At 46.0% G+C, this 13567-nt stretch overlaps 1 protein-coding gene across 20 annotated transcripts in view; it reads right to left on the bottom strand.

The window, feature by feature from the left end:
* HNRNPM (heterogeneous nuclear ribonucleoprotein M) overlaps positions 1 to 10314 on the bottom strand; it is a 45159-nt gene extending 34845 nt beyond the window's left edge. For 7 of the 20 annotated variants that reach the window (XM_021078753.1, XM_021078771.1, XM_021078777.1 and 4 more), the window contains exon 1: positions 10070 to 10226. In XM_021078753.1, the coding sequence (XP_020934412.1) occupies positions 10070 to 10182 (113 nt within the window). In that variant the 5' untranslated portion in view covers positions 10183 to 10226. 20 annotated transcript variants of the gene reach the window in all.

Raw genomic sequence — 13567 nt, forward strand, 5'->3', positions numbered from 1 at the left:
CATTCTCTATTCAACCCTATTACTTTGAGGATAGGAAAACTCAAGTGTAAGCAAGTCTGGGAGGAAAAGACAGCATGCAAACAATCCCACCTTTGGCAAAGAAGGGTTGAATTTTTTTGGCATGGCCTTTCCTGTAGTACTCTTCAGTGTATTAAGTGCCTCCATATAGTAACATTTCATTTCTAAGTTCTACAGGTACAAATGCGACTTAAGAATAGGACAGAAAGAAAGATTCGTAAGAAGTACAGACTTCCAAAGCAGAGAACCAGACATCGGGCTGGAAGCCCTGGCCACAGAATAGGACCTGACCAGTGCGTGCAAAGGCAGGACAAGGCACTGCACTGGCTGAGTGAGGCTGTTCCCTGAACCACCTACTCAAGCCCAGCCCCCTCTGACCACAGGGAGACACCTGTGAGAGCTGACCAGGAACAGATGGGAAGCCAGTAGCCAAAGAAAGTTCCTCTCAGGCCATTAAGTCCAACACTTTCTGCTTTCTGAGTGTTGGGTATCCAAGGACTCTCAAACCACAGATTTTAGGAAAGACTTTTGGGATCCACGACATAAATGGAACAAAATCCAAAAGCTGCCAAAATTACAGAACTGATGACTTACATTAAAAACAAACAAACAGGAGTTCCCGTCGTGGTGCAGTGGTTGGTGCAGTGGTTAACGAATCCAACTAGGAACCATGAGGTTGCAGGTTTGGTCCCTGCCCTTGCTCAGTGGGTTAACGATCCGGCATTGCCGTGAGCTGTGGTGTAGGTTGCAGACGCAGCTCGGGTCCCGCGTTGCTGTGGCTCTGGCGTAGGCCAGTGGCTGCAGCTCCGATTCGAGCCCTAGCCTGGGAACCTCCATATGCCGCAGGAGCGGTCCAAAGAAATAGCAAAAAGACCAAAAAAAAAAAAAAAACCCACAAACAAACAACACCTTTTTAAAAGTAAAGAGCTGGTCTTTATTCTAGGATATGTTTTCCTTGTATGTGGAGGTATAGTGTTCAAACATAAATGGTAGCTGCAGTACTTTCTTTCAATGTACTTGGAAAAATAAACATTAGCAACTTTTTATAGTCCCAAAAGTGTTTTGTTTTGTTTTCTGGTCCCTCATATACACAAGCATGCCAAGTGGTAACCCAGTACACTTTATCATCCTAGGGAAAGCAACTTCCTCCATGATATGAACTATACCAACATGCAATAAACAGACCTCCTTCATATAGGCTAGTGGATGTATGTGTAAGGAGAGGGTAATGGTCACATAAAGCCCCAGATTCCGAGAATTCTTTACCCTTGTCTACCCAAGCTTACAAAAGACCCTCCTCAGGCTGACTGCACAACACAAGCAGTCCACCTGTCTACTCCATGTGAAAGGCCTGCACCAATCTGCCAAAACCATATTTGCCAAGGAGCCTCTTACTCTCAGCAGATGAGGAGTGTTGCCATTAATTCATAAAATGTTCATCCATTTACTTCTCAAGGGCCTGCCAAGGGTCTGTGGGTAAGAGTGTATTTTAAGACAATTGGTTCCTTTTGAAACACAAATAGTCTACGATTTGCATTAAAAAACATTATTCTGGGGGAGCTCCTGTCCTTGCGGTGCAGCACAAATGAACAATGAGATTAAGGGTTCAATCCCTGGCCTCACACAGTGGGTTAAAGATCTAGTGCTGCTGTGATCTGTGGTGCAGGTCATAGATGCAGCTCGGATCTGACGTTTCTGTGGCTGTAGCATAGGCTGGCGGCTATAGGCTGGCGGCTGCAGCTCCAATTCAACCCCTAGCCTGGGAACCTCCATATGCCACAGGTGCAGGCCTAAAAAGACAAAAAAAATATATATATATATATATATTTATTCTGCACTTCCTGTTGCGACTCAATAGGTTAAGACTCCAACTAGCATCCATGAGGATTCGGGTTCAATCCCTGGCCACACTCAGTGGGATAAGGATCTGGTTGTGGTGTAGTCGCAAGTGGGGCTCAGAAATGATGTGGCTACAGCTCCAATTCAACCTCTAGCCTGAGAATTTATATCCCCTGGGTGCAGCCATAAAAGACCAAACAAACCAAAAAAACCCCAAGCCAAATCCCCAGATTCTATGGTTAGATTGGGTAGCTTATTCTTAACAGTAATAACAGTGCATGGCAGAATATGGCCTAGACACATTGTTACCTGTTTTGGCCTGTAATTATTTATACATTTTCTAACTTAAAAGGCATGCTGAGCAGTCTATGAAAACATAGGGTGGAACCATTACTGTGTCATGGGCCCCTTGTCAGAATAATTTTTTTTTTATCTTTTTAGGGCCGCACTAGAGGCACATGGAGGTTCCCAGGCTAGGGGTCTAATCGGAGCTACAGCTGCTGGCCTATGCCAGTGCCACAGTGACTCCAGATCCAAGCTGTATCTGTGACCTACACAACAGCTCACACCAACGCCAGATCCTTAACCCACTGAGAGAGGCCAGGGATCAAACCCACAACCTTATGGTTCCTAGTCGGATTCATTTCCACTGCGCCATGACAGGAACTCCAGAATAATTTTTTTTAAATGGTCACACCTACGGCATATGGAAATTCATGGGCCAGGCATGAGCATAACATGGCTCGCCATCAAGAAAGCAGCTCATATAAATTATGCCCAAGGTGTGAGCACAGCACTACTATACCCAAATCTTTCTCTGGCTAAACATTTCCTCTCTCTTGAGAAGTTTCCTCCTAAGTAAAAGACTTAAGAACTATCTCAGTAGTTCCAGCTTCTTAAAAAATTGACCATTTCATAAATCTAATAATCAACATCAACCTTATTCTTGACAGAATTGTAGAGAATCACCCTCAAAGAAACCTCACATGATACACATTCAAGTATAAATGATGACAGTTTAAGAAAAGCACGTTTTTGAAAAAGTTCACTTTTCTCCCTTATTTTCTGGATAAAATTAGGCGAGTAGTCTTCCAGCCCTAAAATATATGTAGCACTTAACTGTGAAAACCTTTCAGAAATACATTTTTACAGGTAGATTATAATTTACCTACATTGACAAAAAAAATTGCTTTATCCTAACTAAATACCGTAAGTTATCCCAAAACGGGAAATCTAAATGACTACTAACAGATACATGAATAAATAAATTGTAGTATATCCACATGTTGATATGCTACTCAACAGGAAGTTCCAATCATGGCTCAGCGAGTTACAAACCAGACTAGTGTCCCCGACAATGCAGCTTCCATCCCCAGCCTTGCTCAATCGGTTAAGGATCCAGCACTGCCGTGACCTGTGGTGTAGGTGTAGGTCAGATGTGGCTCAGATCCCACATGGCTGTGGCTGTGGCGTAGCCCAGCAGCTACAGCTCCAATTTAACCCCTAGCCTGGGAACTTCCATAAGCTGTAGGTTCGACCCTAAAAGGCAAAAAAAAAAAAAGATTGAGAGAGAAAAAGAAATACTACTCAACAAAAAGTAATGATCAACACATTCATTTTGGAAGAATCTCGTAATAATTATATTCAAAGAAACCAGACCAAAAAAAGGAATACATATGGTATGATTTCATCATATAAATACCTGTATTTTAGAAAATCCAATCCCGCAAACTCATCTGTGTGAAGTTTTCTCAATCTCAACATGACATTTTGGGCCAGATAATCCTTTTGCCATGGGAAACTGCCCTGTGCACTCACTGTAGGATGTTCAGCAGCATCCCTGACCTCTACCTAAGATGGTAGTAGCAGCCCCATTCCTCAGACTTAAAGATGAAAATCAATAATATCTCCAAGACACTTTCAAATGTCCCCTGTAGGGAAAAAAGAAATCAATCCAGGAGTTTCTGTCTTGGTGCAGCGGAAACGAATCCAACTAGGAACCATGAGGTTGCGGGTTCAGTCCCTGCCCTTGCTCAGTGGGTTAAGGATCCAGCATTGCCATGAGCTGTGGTATAGGTCACAGATGCGGTGCGTATCCTGCACTGCTGTGGCTCTGGCGTAGGCCGGCGGCAACAGCTCTGATTAGACCCCTAGCCTGGGAACCTCCATATGCCAAGGTTATGGCCCTAGAAAGACAGAGAGAGAGAGAGAGAGAGAGAGAGAGAGAGAGACAGACAGACAGACAGACAGACAGACAGACAGACAGAAAGAAAGAAAGAAAGAAAGAAAGAAAGATCCACTGAGAACACTGATGCATACCCATGGAAAGCAAAGCATCTTTGCCTAGGGATGAGGGAAAGAAGGACTTAGAGGATTACCAAGGGGCAGCAAAAACTTCTCAGGGTTATAGATTTATTTATTATTCCCATTCAGTGAGGGTATCAAATTGTACACTTCCAACTTGTACAGTTTATTATGCAAATTATACAACAGTTTTTCTTTAAGTTTCTACCCACGTTTAATTTCAAACCTAACCCCAATATAATCTGACTTGCAACTTCTATATAAAGTAACAAATTTGTAATCTTTCAAAGAAACTGAAGCTACCTAGGCCTGCTAAAGGTCTTACTAACATTACTAATATTCTCCTTGCTAACTGTCTCACAATTCCCAATAAATACTCCATCTATTTCTGGCACCCAATCATCTACCTAAAGTTCTAAATAGACCCAATTTATTAAAAACTTTTTCTCACATTCTGTCAACCTATTTCATAACACATCAATAAAGATAAGCCTAAAATCTGTTCAAAACTTCCAAGTCATTAAAATAAGATTATGTTTAATATGGCTTTGGAATTGTTTCACTGATTGGTTTCTTTGAAAACTGATAATTTACCATGTCACTGCTCCAACTAAGAAAACCGATGTGAGTGCCTATCCAACAAAGGACTGCTACATTCACTCTGTAAAACAGTGAATCTCTACCCCCTCCTAAGTCTCCATGGCATTCTCATCCATAATACTCATTACTTTCAGTGTTTTTCAATCAGAGCATAGTTTGAAATGACAATCCCAATACGGTGAAATCCTGATTACATCTCCCAAGGGAAAACATACCCCTACCCCTGAACTCCCTTGAGAACTATCCCTTATGTAGAATGATTCTTCATAGAAATCCTTTCAATCCTGAGCTCCTCTAATGCATTTAAGATGTGGAGAGCACTATTCATAGCACAATCCAGGTCCACCACTTAACTACCTACGTGACTCAAGCTCTGTACCTCTCTGGTTCTTCACTAGCAAAACCAGCATAACCTGTATCCATGGTAGCTCATGTTAAGAGAATCAACAATCAGCCTAACAAAAAGCAGCCTGGGGAGTATCCGTTGTGGCTCAGCAGTAACAAACTCGACTAGTATCCATGAGGTTTGATCCCTGGCCTCATTCAGTGGGTTAAGCCATCTGGCTTTGTTGTGGCATACATAGGCCAGCAGCTACAGCTCCAATTTAACTCAGAGCCTGGGGACTTTCATATGCAAAAAAAGCAGCAGCTTGGTAGAAGTTAGGTGAGTATCTAAGGGAGCGGCACAAGTGACTAAGAGGTAAGGTCACACATCTAGTCTGAAGGCCCAAAGTTTCCAGCTCTTTGCTAGGCCTCAGTTCCTTCCTCTGTGAAAGGAGATTACTATCCACACACAGGTTTAAAGGAGAAGCTTGGCACACTAACCACGGCAATGATATATTTCTGTACAAAGAATTTTTTTGGAGAGAGTGATTTCACTCCTAGCCTTCTACCATTGCACATATTGATCAGGCTTTAAAACTAGCCCAGTGGGGAGTTCCCATCCAGCACAGTGGTTAACAAATCCGACTAGGAATCATTAGGTCTCGGGTTCGTTCCCTGGCCTTGCTCAGTGGGTTAAGGATCTGGCGTTGCTGTTGAGATGTGGTGTGGGTTGCAGTCGCAGCTCGGATCCCGCGTTGCTGTGGCTCTGGCATAGGCCGGTGGCTACAGCTCCGATTAGACCCCTATCCTGGGAACCTCCATATGCCGTGGGAGCAGCTCAAGAAAAGGCAAAAAGACAACAACAAAAATTAAAAAAAAACTAGCCCAGTGGGACCATGGCTAAGGAAACCTAGGCATTCTACTCCTTATAGGCTACCAAAAGAGCAATTCAGCCTTCACCTCTATGACTGCAAAACATGATAATGGGAGAACCTATCTGAGAACCCTTAAATGAAACAAGCAACCTAATCTGCAAACTAATATTTCCTTGCTTATCCATGAATAAAATCAAATATCAAAATAAGAGCAAAGACCTAGGAGCAGGCAGCATGCATTCAAGCAATCCAGGGCTCCCATTCTAATCCTGAGCTCACAATCTATTATGTCTCAAAATTATTTTTATCAAGTATACAATCACTTTGGTTTTCAGCAAACACTCAAATCACTGCAAAGCACAGAGAATCTGGTTTAAATTAAAACAAACAAAAAGCACAAAACACAAACCGCTTCAAATAACTGTGTTTAGTAATACCTCGGTGGTATTGTGGAAGCAGCAAGGGCTTTGGAGTCAAGATGGTCTCCCCCAGACACTTTGGGTCATTTTCCTTAACCTATGGTTTCTAAATTGTTAATGTTTTTCTCGACTGTAAAACAGCAGCAACACTAACATTACCTCCCCAGGAATGTATACTAAATTTTCATTTTTAAAATAGCCAATTCAGGAGTTCCCGTTGTGGTGCAGTGGTTAACGAATCCGACTAGGAACCATGAGGTTGCGGGTTCGGTCCCTGACCTTGTTCAGTGGGTTAACGATCCGGTGTTGCCGTGAGCTGTGGTGTAGGTCGCAGACGTGGCTCGGATCCTGCGTTGCTGTGGCTCTGGCGTAGGCTGGCGGCTACAGCTCCGATTAGACCCCTAGGCCTGGGAACCTCCACATGCCACAGGAGCGGCCCAAGAAATGGCAAAAAGACAAAAATAAAATAAAATAGCCAATTCATTTTTTAGTTTTCTGATTCAGTCACAAGCTTAATCTAGAAATGGAGAAGGTTAAATCACTGGTTTTTAAGAGTGTGGTCCAGGGAGTTCCCGTTGTTGTGGCACAGTGGCTAACGAATTCAACTAGGAACCATGAGGTTTCGGGTTCGGTCCCTGGCCTTGCTCAGTGGGTTAAGGATCCGGCGTTGCCGTGAGCTGTGGTGTAGGTCACAGATTCGGTTCAGATCCCGCGTTGCGGTGGCGTTGCTGTGGCTCTGGCGTAGACCCCTAGCCTGGGAACCTCCATATGCTGCTGGAGTGGCCCTAGAAATGTCAAAAAAAAAAAAAAAAAAAAAAAAAAAAAAAAGAGTATGGTCCAATCTTTATTTTTTTAATTAATTAAAAAAATTTTTAAATTGAATCTTAAATATTCCTCTAAAATAAATGCTTTTACCCCTTAACTAAAATATACTCTAACTCTGAATCTTGACTTACTTTAGATGGAATAGATTTCTCATCAAAATAAAACAATTCCTCCTCTGAAGAAAAGGAATTGCAAACAAGCGATCTTATGTGGGGGTCCACATCAAGCTTGCTATCCCACTGCCTTTTAGGTTTACAGCACACTCCACTCCTGATGGAGACAAAGGTAAAAATAACCTAGTTTCACTCACTTCCCATCCCTCAAAGGCTTTCATGATAAAAATCTAAATGCCTTAGCCTGGAATTCATTGCCCACCAGCTGGCCCCCAGTGTTCCAGCAGTTTCAGTTCTTTACAAATTTGCAAAGAATATATCAAAATCCCTAGTCTTTGGACACTCCTCTTTGACTCTTCCCTATCACCTTTCATCCTCCTCCTCCTCCTGGAAGAACATCTCCTGCCCATCCCCCAACAAGTTGGTGGGGGGGGAGGGGAGCCCCTTCATACCCATACCTGGTTAACTCCTTTTACCTCAATCACAGCACAATTACCTTAATACAAAAATATTCATTAGCCTCCCCTTATGAGCATGGGCTTCATTTTCTAAAGACCTCTGTTTGGGGAGTTCCCCTGTGGCCAAGCAGGTTAAGAACCAGACTAGAATCCCTAAGGATGTGGGTTCCATCCCTGGCCTCACTCAGTAGATTAAGGATCCAGCGTTGCTGTGAGCTGTGGTATACATCGCAGATGCAGCTCTGATCCCCCACTGCTGTGGCTGTGGTGTTGGCTGGCAGCTGCAGCTCTGATTCAACCCCAGACTGAGAACTTCCATATGCCGCAGGTGCAGCCATAAGAAGACAAAAAATAATAATAATAAAATTTAAAGAGTTCTACTTCAAAAGCCTCATAATGCAAAAAAAGGGAAACAAAAACCACAGTTTTCCAGTGGCCCTACAAGAAAGATCTAAGTGTTGTTAACTTCCTAAAATACTCTCTATTAAGCAGTCCCAGATTCTTTTCAACTAGAGCTCTTTTGTCTTGAAAACCTTCAGATTCTAATGTGTTATGTTTGTCAAATAAAAGTCACAATATGACTATTTTGAAATGGACAGTAGAAAATGGGAAAGTTGAAAAATGTACCCCAGATGTTAAAATCTGTAACTGATAACTTCTCAGCTAATACAGTTCTAGCAGCACTCCATCCTGTGATAACTGCTTTGATAGGAGAAAAAAAAAAAGGAAATCAAATGTATCTTCCAAATACAACCCTCAAAAATCCTACTAGGCTCCCTACTAGGTAATGAAAAAAGTCTAGATGAACAAGGCCCTTTCCAGAGCTTTCAATAATAAAGGGTTGGGAATACTTTCTCTTTATTTCCAGGGACCAGTAACCATGGTATTCTGTCCCCCACCCCCAAGTTTAGCAACATGGCTATTATTTAGTGAGTGTTTATTAACAAAGTTCTTTAACTACATTCACTTTTACTTCCCACAAACTCTAATGATGCACATTAAAAACTTGTGTAAAGACAAATTCAGAAAAGACAGAACGCCTAACACAGGTAACCAGGAAGAGAGGGAGATGGGAAGTTATTGTTTAATGGCTACAGTTTGTTTGGGATGATGAAAAAGTTGTGGACATGGACACTGGTGATAGCTGCACAATACCGCCAACACACTTGATGCCACTGAATCGTACACTTGAAAATGATTAAAATTGTACACTTGAAAATGATTAAAATTGTAAACATCTTCGGTTGTTACAATTCCCACCCCCCAATAATTTTTTTTAACGTCCATGGGAAATCAAATGCGCACCCAGGCTTCCCCTCTCCTCCCCCCACAGCTGCTGGTCGGGGCCAAAAAGTCTCTCCGCATTTTTCAGAGGCTGTAATCACAATGAGTGGGGTTCACGAGAACACAGGACGTTACTTTAAAGTGTTAAGAAAACCTTAAATACCAAGGACCCAAGAAAGAGCCTCAAACAGGACTCGAAAAGGTGACGGAGTTTGGATTGGGTGAATCCGCCTAATGATGGAAAACCTTCTGGAACACGGAAGAGGATGTTTCCCTTTTATTCCCTACACTTTGTTTTTACGGCTGAACACTGAAGAACAAACGGTTCGATCTCTTCACAAATACCTACTGCGCACCTGGGAAGGAGGTGAGGGACCTGAGCCTGCGCCTGAGCGTCGGGCAAGGGGCGGTTCCGACCGAGGCATTTCCCGCGAGGCGGGGGCGGGAGGGGGGGGAGGGGAAGGCGCGGGGAGGAGGTGCCCCGAGCCGGCCTCGCGGTCCTTCCCGGTACCTACCCGCCTCTGCTACCGTTTACCCAGACTGACCGCGCGCAAAGCCCTGCGTGCGCACTCCCTCCCCTCCCCTCCCCCCACTTTACGGATCGAGAAACTGAGACCCCGGGCGATAGGGAAGGGATGCGAAACCACGCGCCCAAGGTCATCCGATAGGCCAGCGGGTCGCGGGCTCTCAGACTGGTCGGCTTCTGCGCCCGCGCGCCATTATCCCCGCACGCAGAGTCTGGGCCTGAGGCCTCGGCGTCGGCGTCGGATCCGGCCTAGAGGGACCGGAGAAGTTGAGAGCCGAAGCATGGGAGGAGGGAGCGGTCCTGAAGACGCTCCCGGGGCCGCCCAGCTTCACCTCTCACAGTCTTTGACGCCCCTATTCTCGGCAGACCCTGCCGGGAAGGCTCGGCCAAAGCCGCGCCTGGAGAAGGCCGCCAACAGACCTAACGGAGCTGCCGCCGACCGCCGTGAAAGTGCCCGGCCTGAGAGAAGCCATAGGATACTCACCCTTTCGGGCCTGGAGCTCCGTTGCCGGTCGGCACGCCGGGCGCGCCGCTCTCCTCCTCCATTTTAGGCTCTGTCGCCGCCACCTCGGCCGCCGCTTCGACCCCTGCCGCCATTTTCTTCGCGTCTGGGCTTTGTGTGAGCGAGCGGGCTGCGCGGCGCTGCGCCTGCGCGCTCACATGACCCGGCGCGACCAGTAACGCCTGCGCGCGCCGCGGCGGCCTCCGGCCTCTTTCCCTCACGCCCCGGGCCACGCCCCCCGCCGCGCGCAGGCGCAGACCATCAGCTGTTAATTCATTCTCGCGTTTGGCACCTCCTGGATTCACCATCCGCTCTCGAGGTCTGGCAGGGGAGGCATCCTTCCATTCCCCTACCCGGACCCAGTAACTCCAAGGTATCTGCAAACAGAGCTGGGGCAGAAGGGCAGCGAAATACTATACTAGGCTATAAGCGAGTTAGCCAGGCAAGGGTAGGACACTGAAGGGCCAGGCAGTAGGACAGATGTGCAAAATGCTCTCTCTAAGCAAGTATCCTGCACCAAGAATACCTGGGCTCTATCCGACCTATCTCCCCACCGCTCTAAGAACTCCTGGATGCAGAGCCCATGGACTAAGTCCCTCTCACCGAACCCATCCATTACAAGCCAAACGCATGACTGGAGACTTAGTATGTGCTTATGCACGTTTCCTGAGTGAATGAAAAAGCAAGAAGCCAAACGTGATAGAGATCACATAATGGAAGAAATGGTGGGGTCCTTGCTGCCTGATCTTGGGTCCCTCTGTCTCCCTTCCCCAGAAGCCACCCCTATCTGGAACTTTGAAATGCTTTACTGGATCTTGCATGAGTTCCCACCTAACCACCAAACTCTAAGCTCACAAAGGAAGAGATGTGGAGTTCCCGTCGTGGCGCAGTTGTTAACGAATCCGACTAGGAACCATGAGATTGCGGGTTCGGTCCCTGCACTTGCTCAGTGGGTTAACGATCCGGCGTTGCCGTGAGCTGTGGTGTAGGTTGCAGACGCGGCTCGGATCCCGCGTTGCTGTGGCTCTGGCGTAGGCTGGTGGCTACAGCTCCGATTCGACCCCTAGCCTGGGAACCTCCATATGCCGCGGGAGCGGCCCAAGAAATAACAAAAAGGCAAAAAAAAAAAAAAAAAAAAGGAAGAGATGTTTTGTTTTGTTTTCCTCTCCCTCTCACTGAATAACTACATTTCCTTCCACTCTGGGGGACTATCCCACCTGCCGCATCCTCCTCCAAATAAAACGCTTAATTTGGGCTGGTATTCTGAGTGGATTAAGAACTTCAGTCCCAGAGAATAAACCCAGTAGCCCAGCCTGATCCGGAGGCTAGGCCCCACCCTCTCCTTTCAGCTCCCGTTCCCACAGACTTCCCAAACTCTTCAGACTCACAGGTTTCCTTCAAGATTGCCCTTTGCAAGCCCCTCCCCTCCTAAAATCTCTGATCTACTAAAATCCTCTGTTCCTTTTTTTTCCCCCCTAGGTACTTTATTTTTTTTTTTATTGCTCAATGAATTTATTACATCTATAGCTGTACAATGATCATCACAATCCTAAAATCCTCTGTTCTTACCAACCCTTTTCCCATGGCCCCACTGGGATCTCAATTTACCTTTCTCCCTCTCTAGACCAGAAGGGGCCCTGGTCCAGAAGAAGCCAAAGCCTCACAAATCTCTGAATTCCCTTGTCCCACAGGACTCAAAAATTGCAGAAGAGGGAGTTCCCTTCATGGCTCAGTGGTTAATGATCCCGACTAGGATCCATGAGGATGTGGGTTCGATCCCTGGCCTCCCTTCATAGGTTAAGGATCCAGTGTTGCCATGAGCTGTAGTGTAGGTTGCAGACACAGCTAGGAGCCTGCGTTGCTCTGGCCCTGGCATAGGCCAGCAGCTGCAGCTCTGATTTGATCCCTAGCCTGGGAACTTCCATATGCTGTAAGTGTGGCCCAAAAAAAAAAAAAAAAAAAAAAAAAAAAATTGCAGAGGAGTCCACAGCAGTCTGTCAGAATAAGGGAGAGGAGTCCAAAAACAAAACAGCAGGGGGAGTTACTGTTGTTGTGGCTCAGCAGGTTAAGAACCTGACCAACATCCATGAGGATGCCGGTTTGATCCCTGACCTAGCTTGGTGGGTTAAGGATCTGGCGATGCCATTAGCTGTGGTGCAGGCCACAGATGTGGCTCAGATCCTTTGTGGCTGTGTCTGTGGCTGGCAGCTGTAGCTCTGATTTGACCCCTAGCCTGGGAACCTCCATATGCCGCAGGCGAGGCTCTAAAAAGCAAAAAAAAATTTTGCTTCACCTCACACCCCATATTGAAAACTTGCTATAAACAGCTTATTAGAAACAAGTTCCTTCTGCACAGCACGAGGAACTATATCCAATTTCCTGGCATAGACCCTGATGAACAAGAATATTAAAAAGAATGACTGTATTAAAAAAAAGAAGGTATATAGATGTATAACTGAGTCACTCTGTTGTACAGCAGAAATAGCACAACATTGTAAACCAACTATGCTTTCTTTTTTTCTTTTGTTTTTTAGAGCCACAGCCATGGCACATGGAGGTTCCCAGGCTAGGGATCAAATCAGAGCTACAGCTGCCAGCCTACGCCATAGCCACAGCAACACTGGGTCCAGGCGCATCTGTGACATACATCACAGCTCATGGCAATGCTGGATCCCCGACCCACTGTGCCAGGCCAAGGAGCAAACCCGAAACCTCATGGCTTGTAGTCGGATTCGTTTCCATTGAGCCACAATGGGAACTCCACAGACAGAGATTCCTTCACAAAACAACCGACCAGCCAGGCACTGTACTAGGCCCTGATGGATATGCAAACTCAGGTGAGTGAGCCTAAGGCTCTGAGCCTCAGTTTGCCCATCTGCAAATGGGATTAATAAGGGAACCCTGGCACCCATCTCTCAGGAATGCCCTGAGTGGTCCGAGGCAGGGCATTCCCATTGTGGCTCAGCAGTGATGAGCCCAACTAGTACCCATGGGTTTGATCCCTGGCCTCCCTCAGTGGTTAAAGATCTGGCATTACCATGTTGGTCAAAGATGGGGCTGGGATCTGGTGTTGCTCCATATGCCCTCGAGGGTAAAAAGCTCAGAAAGTGCTCAGGAAGGGGATGCTGTCATTATCATGACCATATTCTGCTTCTTTTCCTGAGTCCTCTTGGAAGGGGACACACAAAGCTCAGCCCCAGGGCCAGGCAGACCCGGGGTCAGCCCCAACTCCACTTCCTAGCATTGTAGGACCCTAGATGGAGCCTTCCCTGCTCTGGACCTCAGTCTTCTCATCTGTAAGATGGAGGTAGTAGCCATTCCTCCCACTGAGAATGGTAGTGAGGGTCAGAGGGAAGATGTCCATTAAGGCTCAGAACTGGGCACCCCTTCAGGGTGACCCTAGGTAAGGGGTAAGGGTGAGTATTAGTTTATTAGTGTAAAGGACCCAGCATGGTGTCCTGCCAATGGTAGATGCAATAA

This window comes from Sus scrofa, chromosome 2, assembly GCF_000003025.6.
Source record: "Sus scrofa isolate TJ Tabasco breed Duroc chromosome 2, Sscrofa11.1, whole genome shotgun sequence".
Lineage (NCBI taxonomy): Eukaryota > Metazoa > Chordata > Mammalia > Artiodactyla > Suidae > Sus > Sus scrofa.